General features: G+C 43.4%; 1 protein-coding gene across 1 annotated transcript; it reads right to left on the bottom strand.

The window, feature by feature from the left end:
• Positions 1-12624: 12624 nt before the first annotated feature.
• LOC138683820 (uncharacterized) lies at positions 12625-14173 on the bottom strand. The gene is given in 3 exon segments (XM_069776354.1): positions 12625-13193; positions 13226-13623; positions 13625-14173. Coding segments are annotated over 3 exon segments (1473 nt in total). The 5' UTR covers positions 14131-14173.
• Positions 14174-14392: the final 219 nt, after the last annotated feature.

The following is a 14392-nucleotide window of genomic DNA, read 5'->3' as shown; positions in this document are numbered from 1 at the left end:
CCAAAATAACACACATCACCATTGTCTCTTGAAGATGTATGTAAGCTTTGAGAGCAGTATTTCAGAGAAACAGTTGACTGACAAAGGCACAAGACTGGATAGAGATTCCAGAAAGCAGAAAAAGTGTTGTTTTTTTTTTTCACCTAAATTTACAGAGCAATACATACAATGAGCCTGCAGTCATGAATTTTACTTGTAAGTGACTTGATGAAATCTGACTTTTTTAGCAGCCTAGGATGAAGGAACTAAAGTATGTTATAGACCTAGGGACAAACTTGATATTAAAGCTGGCTTTGTGTTGTGAGCATATACAGTGAAGATATTGTTTTGATTGGCACACTGCAATGGCAGCCGGGCAACGTAAACCTCTGAACTTTAACAGAGGAAATTGTCTAACATACTTTCATATGGTCATTGATCCCAGAATGGCTGTCGATGAGGCCTGGGGGTGTCTCTACACACAGAGATTGAGTTTACAGGAATTAAGGTGTCTGTCACCAACAGCACTATCCATGTGCCACCCTACCCCATGTACTCCTCTATCCACCTGCCAATGCAGTGTTCAGGAAATTCCTTCTCCTCTGCCCCCACTCTGAGGAGCTACTTATCAAGAAAGCTAGCATTATATGCTTTGCCTTTTGGGCAAAATGCTTAGCTACTGGAGTAAATGGGAGTTTTGCTACTGATTTAAAAGTCAATGAAAAAGCCATAGTCCAAACAAACCTGAAGTAAAACAAACCCAAAACAAGCTAGCTGATTCTGTTGATTTATATCATCCTTTTTCCTGCCCTTTCAGATTGAATCATCTTCAAGGACGAAGATAGTGTTTGTCTAACACATTTTATCCATTATAAAGCACCATGAAATTGAAGGCACAAGAAGTCAGATCATTGTTTGGAGTAAACTGTCATAGCTCCAACAAATTGTACTGTTCAGGATGTGGCCACTGATGTCCAAAAGGTACAGTGATTTATATTTAGTGAGAATGAAGTCTTCTGTGCTTCAAGAAACTGAATCTGTATTTTCCTCTTTGCTGAAATGGTTTTTGTTCTTTGCTTGAAAAACAATCTTCCAATATTATGAGGTGAAGGACCTGCGGGATTATACGTACTGTCATGTGGTATTTTGTTCTGGGCCTTGAAAATGCAAAAAATACTGGCAGAAGATTCTTTTTTCTTAAATTTGTGTTATTCCATTGATAGTCACATACCCTCTGGTCTGAAGCAAATAATTAGTGCGCTGTGTAATAACAATCAATATCTTAATTTTCACAGATAAAAATACTTTGTAGAGAATTATTCTGCCAATCTAATATATTATTGCTTTGTAAATTATCTTTAAAGAGTAATTACTGACATATTTGCAAAATAGTTGGAAAACAGAAGCTCGGTGCAAGGAAAGCCACTTAGCTATTTATAGAGAAGACACAACTAACTAATAGCTACTGTCTCCACGGTCAATGTTTTTCTCAGAGCCCACTGAAATTAATAGCACTCTTTCTTTTGACTTTCTTTTGACTAGGTCCATCATGACTGACAGAAATTCCTAATACACAACCACAAATAGCTTGCTCTAAGAAACAGAATGTTAAATCCCCCCTGCCAAGATTTATGAGTTAGCTTAATAGCTTTCATGAAAATCACTTAACTTTTATGGGTTAAATGGATGTAGCTCTTGTGGTGTTAGGTAAACTTCATTGTATTTTTTGTCATGCCAAGACCTTTGGAAGTGTTTTCAGTTGTTGGGTTAGAAGTTGATGCTGGTGCATTGGAAATCAAGGCTAGATTTTTCTTAGAGGAAAAAAGAGATGCTTGTTATTATTTTTAAAAACAATGTATCACCATACAAAGCATTATTTTGCATTTTTACAGCTACCTTAGATGAGGTCTCACAACTTTGTCAAAATGTATGAGGAAAAGCAAGGGAGGCTGCTGTGAGTGATAATGCTAATGACATAACAGTGGCAGTCTGTCCTTTTACGACTGTCCTTCGCCACTGCACAGTGCTAACTTCTTATTCACTGGAAGAAATACCTGCAGATCCGTTTTGAAACTGAAGTTCATATTTCTTATTTATGAATATCAAAGTTCTAGTGACACTTTTTTGAAACAAAATGACAGAGTACTTGATCAACACCAGTCTGAACAGCTCTATTATACCCATTTAATGTGTCTTAGTATTTTCAGTCAAATAGGATAGTTCATTTCAAGATACAGACTGCTTTATGGTGCTGTTACTGAGCCATTTGTTCTGCAAATGGGGCAGTGTTTCATTCCAGTTGTGACTGAAGTTGATATATGTTAAGAATTGATGTTATGGAGTACTAAGTCCCATAACTCTAACTAAAGGCCTTGGGAATTTCATTACTGAGCAGTCCTGAAAAGTCTCACTAACACTTGATAACATCAAGGTCACAGATCAGATCTAAGCCCTTGATAATCTGTAGAGGATATTCATATTATCCCCTACTGTATATTATGAACTGTCTTATTAACCTGAAAAAACTTGTTTCTTTTATAAAAACATATTAGCCACTGCAACATAACAGAAACTCTATACATTAAAATCTAACAAGCTAGGAATACAGTTCTAATTCTCTACAATCTTACACAATTTCTTAGCATTGTCTAGGTGGTTTTAGGGTTCTCTTTGGTTGTATTACAAAAGAAAATCTCCCTGAGCAAACCAGAAAGAAATGCTGACTCACCTTCCATTCTGTGGGCAGTTAATAAAAGACAACACAATGAAATGTTTTTGATGGTGAAACTGTCACCCATTGCTCACAAACCCTTGACTCAATGAAGATTTAAAAATGAGACAGGACACTTTAAAGCTAAACCCTAGGGGCTCTCACTTCACAGAGAAAATCAACTATGAAAGCTGATTCCACTACTAATGGTCAAAACTGTATATGTTCATTTCAGTCAAGCATCACAGACTGCTTCTAAATGCCGTGAGAACTAATGGTTCCAATATGCAGAAAGATTTACTGGTATGTCAAATATATCCTTTAAATCTTCATATTATCTATTGACTAGAAGGCTCTGAGTTAAGTTCTGAAGAAAACGACTAAGCAAAGAGCTCAAGATGATCAAACAAGCGTGTAGGGTAAATATGTGTCTAATGAGGACAGACATATATAACTTTAGACAATGTTGAGCTATTTGTTGAATAAAATATTCCTAAGAAGGGTGATTACTGTAAATGCATTTTCAGTTTTTCAGAGTAAGTTGATCTTTTTAGGTATAATCTTTCTGTCATTGATTTTGTGTCAGACATAAATGAAAGGATATTTAGCCATAGTTAGTTGCTTATATCTATCTGCATTTTTAAATGAACTTGTTGATATGCTTGTGATAGATATTGGAAGAAAAAAATATATCCTCTTTTTAAGGTTATTATATTGATACAGACTTCCAATAATTCTATTCCACCCTCTTTTAACTAGACACTTTATTAAGTTTTCCATATTTTTTTTTCCTGTGATTGATGTGAGGTTGACCAGCCTAGTCATCCTCATTTTTTCTTTTGCATGTTATTTCACCATCAGCACACTTTCAGCCTGTTGGAATCTCAAGCAGAAATGATCCCTCACGTTATCTTCCATCTTGTTTTTAATAGGAATACCTATTTGTTGTTGAATCTTGCAAAGTTCTTAGCACCAGCAACATTCTGTTTCAACAAACTGAGCTATTTACAGGCATTTCACACAACTTTTCAGCCTATATAAAGAACATTTCCTGTTCATCTAGGGATAGACATGAATCCTGGGAAAACAGTGACCTCATCTCTAAACAAAATATTGTCAAATGCAAGAAATGTATGATGGCCTCCCCAAAAATTTAATCTAGTAAACAAAGAAGACGTTTCTGCTAGTAAAAGAGAAGAAAAAAATTCCTTTCTAATGTTGCAGTTTCTTTACACTTTCTAGGGCTTTTTGAATGCATTGCAGCATTTTGGAGCTACTATGTCTTTAATTTTCCAGATGAAAGTTCCTCTCTCTGTTCACTGTTTAATCTATGCTGCTTCCTCCCTTAAGACAGCAAGTGCATTGATCATGTCTCATATTGTGTTTTTAAGGTAGGGTGTGGGTGGCACTGGGCTCATTGATAAATTGATCAATTATTTTTTATCATTATTGCATTTAGAAGCCTTGCCTAGGAACCAATGACATCAAATAATGTAAAACACACAAAACAAAATCAAACCTAAGAGAAGAGTCTGTAGATGTACAGAAACAGAAAAAACACTGACACAGGACAATACTTGTTATGCTTGTAAGGCCTTTGACACTGTCTCTCACAGCATACTCCCTGAGAAGCTGGTGGCTCATGGTTTAGACAGGTGTACTCTTTGCTGGGTAGAAAACACCTGGCTGGATGGCCCAGCCCAGAGAGTTGTGGTAAATGGGATTAAATACAGTTGGCAGATGGTCGCAAGTGTTCTCCAGGGCTCAGTACTGGGGCCAGTTCTGTTTAACATCTTTGTCAATGATCTGGATAGGGGGATCGAGTGCACCCTCAGCAAGTTCACAGATGACACCAAGCTGGGTGGGCGGGTCGATCTGCTTGAGAGTGGTAAGGCTCTACAGAGGGATCTGGACAGGCTGGATTTATGGGCCGAGGCCAGTTGTATGAGGTTCAACAAGGCCAAGTGCTGGGTCCTGCACTTGGGCCACAACAACCCCATGCAGTGCTACAGGCTTGGGGAAGAGTGGCTGGAAACCTGCCCGGCAGAGAAAGACCTGGGGGTGCTGGTTGACAGCCTGCTGAATATGAGCCAGCAGTGTGCCTAGGTGGCCAAGAAGGCCAATGGCATCCTGACCTGTATCAGAAATAGTGTGGTGTCGTGGTTTCAGCCCAGCCGGTAACAAAGGACCACGCGGCCGCTCGCTCACTCCTCCCGCCCCCCTCCGGTGGGATGGGGGGAAGACGGAGGAGAGAAAAAAAAAACAAACCTGGAACCTCGAGGGTTGAGATAAAGGCAGTTTACTGGAACAACACAAAGAAATTGCAACAACAACAACGGTACTAATGAAAAAGTATACAAAAAGAGTGATGCACAGTGCAACTGCTCACCACCCAGGACCCGACGCTCTGCCACTTCCCCCACCGAAAAGAAGAGCCCACCCCCCGGCCCGCTCCCCCTTTATATACTGAGCATGATGTCACATGGTATGGAATAGCTCCTTGGCCAGTTCAGGTCAGCTGCCCCGGCTATGCCCCCCACCTCCCAGGTTCCTGTAAAAATTAACTCTATCCCAGCTGAACCCAGGACATGTGGCCAGCAGGAGCAGGGAGGTGGTTGTTCCCCTGTACTCAGCACTGGTGAGGCTGCACCTCAAGTGCTGTGTTCAGTTTTGGGTCCCTCACTACAGGAAAGACATTGAGTTGCTGGAGTGTGTTCAGAGAAGGGCAACCAAGCTGGTGAGGGGCCTGGAGCACAAGTCTTATGAGGAGTGGCTGAGGGAGCTGGGGTTGTTTAGTCTGGAGAAAAGGAGGCTGAGGGGACACCTTATCACTTTCTAGAACTACCTGAAAGGAGGTTGTAGTGAGGTGGGTACTGGTCTCTTCTATCAAGTAACTAGTGATAGGATGAGAGGAAATGGCCTCAAGTTGTGGCAGGGAAGGTTTAGATTGGTTATTAGAAAAAATTTCTTCACTGAAAGGGTTGTCAGGCATTGGAACAGGCTGCCCAGGGAAGTGGTGGAGTCACCATCCCTGGAGGTATTCAAAAAACGTGTAGGCACTTCAGGACATGATTTAGTGGGCATGGTGGTGTTGGGTTGACGGTTGGATTCGATGATCTTAAAGGTCTTTTCCAACCTAAACAATTCTATGATTCTATGATTGATTCTATGATTCTATGATTCTATGCTAAAAGGGTGCAGCTTCAGCAGAATAGCAGACTAGCTTTTACTAGTCTCTTTAGTTGATATTACAGCTAGGAAAACATGAAGAAAATAAAAGAAAAAAAATATTATATGTGCATGTAAGTCATCCTACAAAGTGTGAATGACAGCCTAGGGAAAAGCAGAATGCATTCAAAAAAAGGAAAATTATGTCTGACCCTGTGGGCACATAAAAGTAGGTGTCCTGATCCAGTATTGGGGAGGGTTGTTAAATGATCCCGAGAGCGAGATTAAGACACAAACGAGGTCAGATGCTGTACAACCTTACAACTTTTATTCCCTACAATAACCAATAGCTGGGATAGAACAGAGGGAGGAAGAGAAAAAGAGGCAGACCTAAGCAAATGAACGGAAGAGAGGTAGCAAGGCTAGTTACCACCACCACAAAGCCAGCAACACCCCGCTGAGTCAGTTCCGATGCCAGTGATGGAGGGTCGGGTTCCTCTGCTGCCAGCCAGGTGTCTCTCCTCCAGGTGTCACAGTCCTTCCGATGTTTTTCCATGTTCGGGTCTTCCGTTCTTGAGAGGGGAACACGCAGTGCTCTTATTGTCCCAGTCCCCACAATTTTTCGGAAAAGTCCACCCATTTCCACAGAGCTCATTACCCTATTGGGCAAGCACAGCTTGGCAGGCGCGGGTGTGGTGGTTTCTTTGGGGACGTCTTGTGCGTACTCCCCTACAACAGCAGGGTATTGGGGCAGCAGCACCGTGAGTTAGCAGCACCGTGAGTCAGCAATGTGGGTCAGCACTTCAGCACAGTCCCTCACATTAGGCAGCAGCACCGTGAGTCAGCAATGTGAGTCAGCACTTCAGCACAGTCCCTCACATCCACCCCGTGGCTCGACATTGCTGTCCTCATGGTGGCATAGAAAGTAAAGGTGTAGAGAGAGAAGGAGAGAAAAAGTGCATGCTACAACGATATAACCAAGTTAACAAATGTCCATAGTACAGCAAAAACAAAAAACCAAAGGTTAAAATAAGATGATTTGACTTTTCGAGGCTTATTCTATGTTACTACAGTACTTCTATATTAAGCAACAATATGGACGAACAACAATATCATAACAATTATCTTACTTATAATATTTCTAAGTAGGTTAAACAACAGCACCTAATAACAAATAACATCTACTTAGCATATCAGAACAGTTAACTATTATAAATTTGACTAACTCTACAATATTAAAGCATATCTCAGGGTTACAAAGAGTCAATAACAGAACATGGCGACCATTTGCATGGTGAACAGCTACAAGGACAAAAGAGAAGTATTAAAAGAACTATTAAGATAACCATTATTAAAGCAAAGGCTATGTAATAAATTGGAATCAACGCAAACACATAGTCATACTCCGTCATTTTGCCGGCGGTATGCTATAAAATGGTCTCAGCTCTAGCGGTCCACGCGGTTTGCCGGCGTTAGAGTCCGCATGCGCGGCGGAAAAGCTGTTCTCTATGCCCCCTTATCCTAAGGTACATGCGCAGTTTAGACCTAGAAGCTTTTCTCCCAAATTTGAACAAAGGTAAATGGACAGTAGTCCTACATAACAATGATTAACCACTATTCTACTAAAACACATCTTAAGATAGCAATGGTGATAACAATATTTACTAAAACGTGTCCCCGGTCGGGCCTAGGAAGGTGTTCCTGGTCTTCCGGAACAGGGAGGGGGAGAGGGTGGTTGTCCACACGAACAAGTACAGTTACAAGATGGTTTACCCGGACCCTTACAAGACCAATACATGCATACCATAAAGAAAAATACAGCAAAGGCCAACAAAATAGCTGCCACAAAGTTCCAAAGCCACCCAGTACACTTACAAGCCAAACACATACATACCGAAAAAGACCACAAAACAACTGCCACAAAGTAGAGTATAAGAAGGGTATACATTTTGGCTAATTACGGAGCTAAAACTGATGGTGTGACTAACCAGAGTGAGAAGGGGCGTTTACCCGGTTCCACGCCCCCAGCCCAGAGCGCATGTGCCTAAAAATTTGATACAGTCGCGTGCTTTGATTGGCGAACGACATGAATCTGGTTTACACCGTCAGGTGAAGCAGCAGATACAAATTGCATGTTAGATACAACGTGTTGGATTAATTGAATAAAACAGGGAATAGCACATGGCACAAACATCAAAGCAACAAATGCACATAACAGGTAAAACAGAAGCTGTTTCACCCATGATGCTCCAGGTAACCAAGACCATAGATTGCCATTCCATCCGTTCCATGTTTGAACGGGGACATGGGCTAGTTTCCTGATATCTGAGGTCAGCTGAAGAACTACTTCACCTACGTCGTCTATTTCTAAACAACAATTAGAAACATTTAATTTCCCACATACTCCTCCCTCTTCAGCTAGTAAATAATCCAAAACCATACGGTGTTGAAGGATTGCAGCATGCATCTGTCGAGATTGTTGGGTTAAAAGGTCTATAGCATTAGCAGTTTTATTGGTAATAATTTCTAAAACTGCTTGCAATCGAATTATGCGGTTCAAATTATAAATCGGTTCTCGTGCCCCTGATATTGGTTCACTGGGATTCCAAGTGGCAGGCCCATAATGCTCAGTTATTCTTTCAGGGGGCCACTCATCTTCCCCCCACCTTTGTGTTCCTCCTATTTTAACGTCAACATCTCGCTTGCTACGTGCAATCCTTTCGTTTCCCAAATTATCATATAGTCTCACTCCCAATCGAGGGCCACCCGTCTCTGGAAGAAGGAAAAACAGAGGTCGGATAAACCCTATATAACAAATCCCTGACCAATTCGCTGGTAGTTGTTTGTAGGCAGTATGTCCACAAATCCAATAATGGCCCTTTTTGGCTTTGGCACCGTTAGCAAATGGTCCATCTGCAGTCTTTGGGAATTGGAAATAAGTTGTGTTCTCATTTCCCAAAGGACTGTAAAATTCAGTTGGTCTGTTGTTGCTGTTTGTCTGGCCGGTACAATACCAGGCACCAGTATGGTTCTTCCACTTACAAATTTGATGATAAACGTGGCTTCTAGACCATCGGAAAGAGAAGGTTTCATTTTTGTTCGACCAAAACCCTTTGAATGCTTTACTGCGTCCGGTTTCATCCAGCCACATCCATATGTAAACCCCTGCCTCTTTATTAACCAATCGATGTGTGAGTGTCCTTTGACACCTGCTTTCTCCGACATTGACCCCTCCCTTCTGGGTGCGATTTAAACAAGATCTACCCACAGTAGGAAATTGAATTGGCCATGTTTCGCCATCGTCCCAGGTGGTACTGTCAGTTTCACTGTAATTGCTTACAATTTGTGCTGGAGTGAGGGACGTGGAGGTCCATGGCCAACTTGACAACCCTAAAGGTCCTCCACAAACCCAACAATGACTCAGATTAAAGGCTTGGCTTACAGCTTTTGCTAACAGGACAAATTCATTGTCCTTAAAGGGTTCATATGGGATAAAGGGAGGTGGGGGAATTGGTTTCCCTTCACCCTCATAGATAAATCCCCAACATAACATAATTACGAATAACATCGTGTCTGCTTCTCTTCTTCTGTGGGTACGTCTGTGTTGCTTGCTTCTCCCTGAAAGTGAAACAAAACCAAATTCGCTTCTCGGGTTAGAAAGAAGGGACAATCCATCTAGTATGAATCTGATGAATTTTTCCACAGGCATCTTTGGCCTTCCAGGTATATTTGTTAAGGGGTGTGTCCAATACCAGAGGCACGGTGCCCACTGTGGGAAGTTCAACCAGGACAGGTTGTCCTGGGAAATGAGATGGGTTGCTGGGGTGGTCAGGACCATGCGGGGCTGGCATGATTGTTGGAGCTTTTGGGCAGAATGCTGTGATCTTTGGACATCCATTTACTCCCCAGTGACTATTAACACTGGTCACTGCATCCCACACTCTCTCAGTCCATCCTGGCTTGTGCGGTTTGAGAAAGCGTTTTAGCAGACCATTTGTTCTTTCCACAATTCCATTTGCTTGTGGGTAATACGGGGTATGGAACACCCACGAAATTCCCTCCTGGGTTGCCCATTCCCGGACTACTTTGGCTGTGAAATGTGAGCTGTTATCTGATTGGATTGATTGTGGCTTGGGGAAAATTCCAAACCATTCTTTTAGAGCTTTTATTGTGCTTTCTCCTGTTGCCTTAGCACACGCTTTAGCTTGCACTAGTCCAGATACTATCTCCACACCTACCAGTATGTAGTATTTTCCCTCTGACCTCCGAAAGGGACCGATATAATCAATCTGCCAAGCCTCCCATAGGCCTTTTCCCTCTCTCAAATGCAGGGGGTCACCCTCCAGCGGGTGTCTGTCCAAACGGACTGCTCGCAGGAGGACACGCAAGTTTTACATTCTTCCCTGGTAACTGGCCACCCTCGAGCGTGTGCTTCACAATAGAGGTCTTTAGCTCCTGAATGTTTCCGTTTTACATGTAGCCATTCTAACAGGCGTTCCCAATTTTCCACTATCTGGGTGCTTTGCAGGAGAGCTAGCCGGGCCAGTTCATCCACTTTAGCATTCCATTGGCTCACCGGGGCATCATCTGGTTGGTGAGATGCTACCCATGCTACTGCAAATTTTCCTTGTCTGGCAATGGTGAGAATATCTTGCCATTTTTCTTTTTGCCGTACAGGTATCCTATTGACCTCCCACCCGTTTTGTTCCCAGAATGGAAGCCATTCAGTGCAGCCTTTAAACACAGCATAAGAGTCAGTATAGATATAGACAGAAGAAGCAGATTGAGCCTCGTGCTGGAAGACGCTCCACACAGCAATTAGTTCTCCTACTTGTGCACTACCTATTCCTTCGGTAATGATCTGTTCCTTGGTATCTACTCGAAGTGCCGCAGCTCGATATTTCCAGACTTTTCCCTCTCGCTTTGACGAGGCATCCGTGAACCAGACATTTTGCAATTGTCCAGAAAACGGAGGAGCTAATTCTATTACAGGCAAAAGCTCGGAGGTGTCTCTATCTGGGTTTACCTCATCTTGTATATTTAACACTTTTGCGGCTCCTTCTGATACAGAAAAGATTTCACAGTAGTGTTCTATTTGTGCATACCACTTTCGCACAGAGGCTCTCTGGGCCACCCCGTCAGGGGGTGGAGTTCCTGCCAAAACTGCTTTGATCACTTTAAATGGACCTCTGAGCACTATAGATTGTTGCCGGATAGTCCGTTCGGCTTCTCTCAAAGCTAAACTAACTACAAATAGACCCTTTTCCCAAGTCGTGTACCTTTTTTCAGCATCTTTAAAGCTACGAGAATAAAACCCAATGGGCCGAACAGGCCCCTCTGGACCCTTTTGCCACAAATGGATTGACAGTCCAGTCTTGGCAAATCCCCACTCAATTTGAACTGGGTCTGTTGGGTGAATGGGACCAAGAGCCTGATAGGCATTCGCTTCAAGCACCAACAACTGTAAAGCCTCATCATGGACCTGAGTCCATTCCCACTGAGCTCTCTTTCGCAACAAGTCATAGAGGGGTCTAGCAATAATTGAGAAATCAGGAATGTGTTTCCTCCAGAATACGAGCAACCCTAGTGCATGCTGTAAGTCTTTCTTTGACTCTGGCATCTTAATCTGCTCAAGAGAGGAAAGGGTATCGGGTGGGATACACGTCATGCCTCCCTTCCACCAGATTCCTAAGAATTTTACCTCACTTGAAGGAGTCTGGATCTTCTCAGGTGGAATTGTCAACCCTATACTTTCCAAATGGGTGATGATGGCATTCTGGGTTTCTCTAACTTCTTCTATCTGCCTTTGTCCTATGAGCACATCATCTATATATTGATAGATCTTTACCTCTGCTTTTATGAGAATTGTTTCCAACTCTTGTGCTAGAGCATGGTGAGCCAGCATGGGGGAGCGCTTGTATCCTTGGGGCAGTCGTGTAAAGGTGTACTGTTGTCCTTCCCAGGTGAAAGCAAAGTGATCCTGGTCCTCAGGTTGTAAAGGGACCATAAAAAACATATCCTTAACATTGATTGTTGCCATGACAGGGTGGGATTGTTCCTGAATGGCAGCAATCAATTCAGCAATGTTTGGTACAGCAGCTGTTAGTGGACCTGTATTGGCATTGAGCCTCCTGTAATCTACTGTCAATCTCCATTTACCGTTTGGTTTTCGGACTGGCCGTACTGGGGAGTTGAAGGGGGAGTGAGTAGGAACTACAACCCCTTGTTTCTTTAAATCCTCCAAAACTGGCGTGATTCCTTCTCTTGCTCCTAGAGGCACTGGGTAGGGTTTAACATTTGTCAATTTGGAAGGGGGAAGGGCAGGTGCTGCTTGCAATAGACGCACCTCCATGCTGGATGTTTTGGCTAAGTGTCTAATCTGAGGGACACCAAAAGACCATGAGTTTCCCTGGGTGTCACGCCACTGTCTACCCTTCAAAACATCTATACCTAAAAGGTTCATCTGGAAAGATCCTACAGCCACCATGGTATTGACAGGGTTTTCCTCCCCTGGCAACCATAGTGTTGCCAGAGTCATGGGCACTGATTGTGTTTTTCCAAAGGCATTTAAGACAATCAGATTTTTAGATGGGGCCGAAATCCCACATCGTTCTGCTTCAGTCCACCTTAGTGCGGTAATTTGTGCCCCAGTATCAATTAAAAAGGTCACTGGTCTTTTCTTTGGTCCTACAAAGATAGCAATCAGTAAATCCCCTTTTGCATTGCAGGTGAGTTGTCTAACAAACATCCTTCAGGGGGCGGAGGATCTAGTTTCCCGCCACCTTCTCCTCCTTAGTCGGCTCATCCTCAAGGTTTATCGAGGGTGGGGCACTAGGGTTTGGTTTGGAAACGGCCTTTCGCCCTGACCAATTCTGCACAAGCTCCTCCAATCTTTGGTTCGAGAGCCCATCCATCAAGTCCCGGGGAATACCTTTCTGAAGGCCTAGCTGCCACAGTCCCTGTCGACTTAGGGATTTCTCTCTTCCAGAGGCTAATTGCCGCCCACTAAGTTGCCGTACGATCGTGTTACCAGTTCTTTGAGATGATCCACTAACAGGGCCGAATTTTCTCCCAAAGTCAATCAACTCCTGAGCTACCTCTCCCCATGTCCACACTTTTCTCCCTGGCCGCCGATGGTCAGGGGACATTCTCCCCTCCAGAGTGGACATAATCCTTTCTCCATTGAGGGTGTTTAGAATTGTCCCTCGTAGTTGGATCCCTATTGGTCTCAGAGAGTCGGGGAGCCCCCGTATTAGAATAGTCATCCTCTCTGGGTCCACAGGCAGCATCACTGGGGAGCCCTGATGGGGCTTGAGCTCCTGGTCATACATCATCTATGGGGCTTGAGCTCCTGGTCATACATCATCTGGATACATGCCGCCTTTTGAACACTTTCCACTAGCTGATCCACCGTACTGGTTATGGCAAGGGGATCTCCCCTTTCCATGGGGTTTAACCCTCCAGCCCAGTACGCAGCTCTCTGAGTCAATGACCATGGGGCCCGGTAATCGCCAGTTGTTAGAAACACACCTGGACCCCAATATCCTTCTGCTTCTTTCTCTGACAACAAGATTCCATCTCCTCCTGACAAAGACACTCTCCACATGTACTCCGTCTCAGATTCCTTTGCCATCCTTGAAAAACCTTTTCTCAATTTTGTTAATTCAGTTGCTGTATATGGGGCTTCTTTAGTGATAACCTGAGGACGGTCATCGCTACTATCCTCATACACATACTCTGTTTTAATCACTGGACACATGTGGGGGGGGGCTCTCTACGGTCTCTTTTGCCCTTTGCAAATCCCCCTGAGGATAGATTTGCTGTGTCCTTTTCTCCACAGGCGGCGTCTCTACCTCCGCCTCTATATTCACCTCTCTCGAAAGTTGCCTCTTCAATTCTTTCGTTAAAGCCTTAACAAGGTTCCTTTCCTCCTCTAACAACTGTTTGCTTTCTTGCAATTGTTCTTGCAGGCTCCTGATCATATCACTTTGACCAGACTTTTGCTTTCTCTCTTCCATCGCGGCTGCCAGACTCGCTCCCAGCACCGCACAAATTATTGCTTTTCCTTTCCCCTTTTTAACCTTAGCTTTCTCCTGCAAGACTCTTATCTTATCTACCACACTCTGTGGTTGAAACCAGTGGTTTCTCACCCAGTCTTGTCCCTGAGCTGAGGGGCAAGATCGGTAGTCCTCTAAAAGATCATATAGTTTCTCTATTCCTTCAACCCGTGAGGGCGCAGAATCACAAACACCAACAGTTTCCCGAGCATCCATTTTTCTCTAACACAAATCAGGGTGTCTGCGTTCTGAGAGGATCTCCCTCTCAGAAGGACACACTATCCAATTACAGATTAACACAACTAGAAGGGGGTAACGTCTTGAGAGGGTCTCACAATAGTTCTGAATTCCCCCCTTCTCACTCTTAAGAGCAGAAACTTCAAAGCCACACACTTACTTAAAGGAAGGGGGTTACTTCCTGAAAGGGCCACACCTCAGAATCCAAGTCCCCCCTGTTCGCTCTCAGAAGGGCACACCT

Source organism: Haliaeetus albicilla, chromosome Z, assembly GCF_947461875.1.
Source record: "Haliaeetus albicilla chromosome Z, bHalAlb1.1, whole genome shotgun sequence".
Taxonomy (NCBI): Eukaryota; Metazoa; Chordata; class Aves; order Accipitriformes; family Accipitridae; genus Haliaeetus; species Haliaeetus albicilla.
The sequence above is the reverse complement of the archived record's forward strand: the minus strand, read 5'-3'. Positions and strand labels throughout refer to the sequence as shown.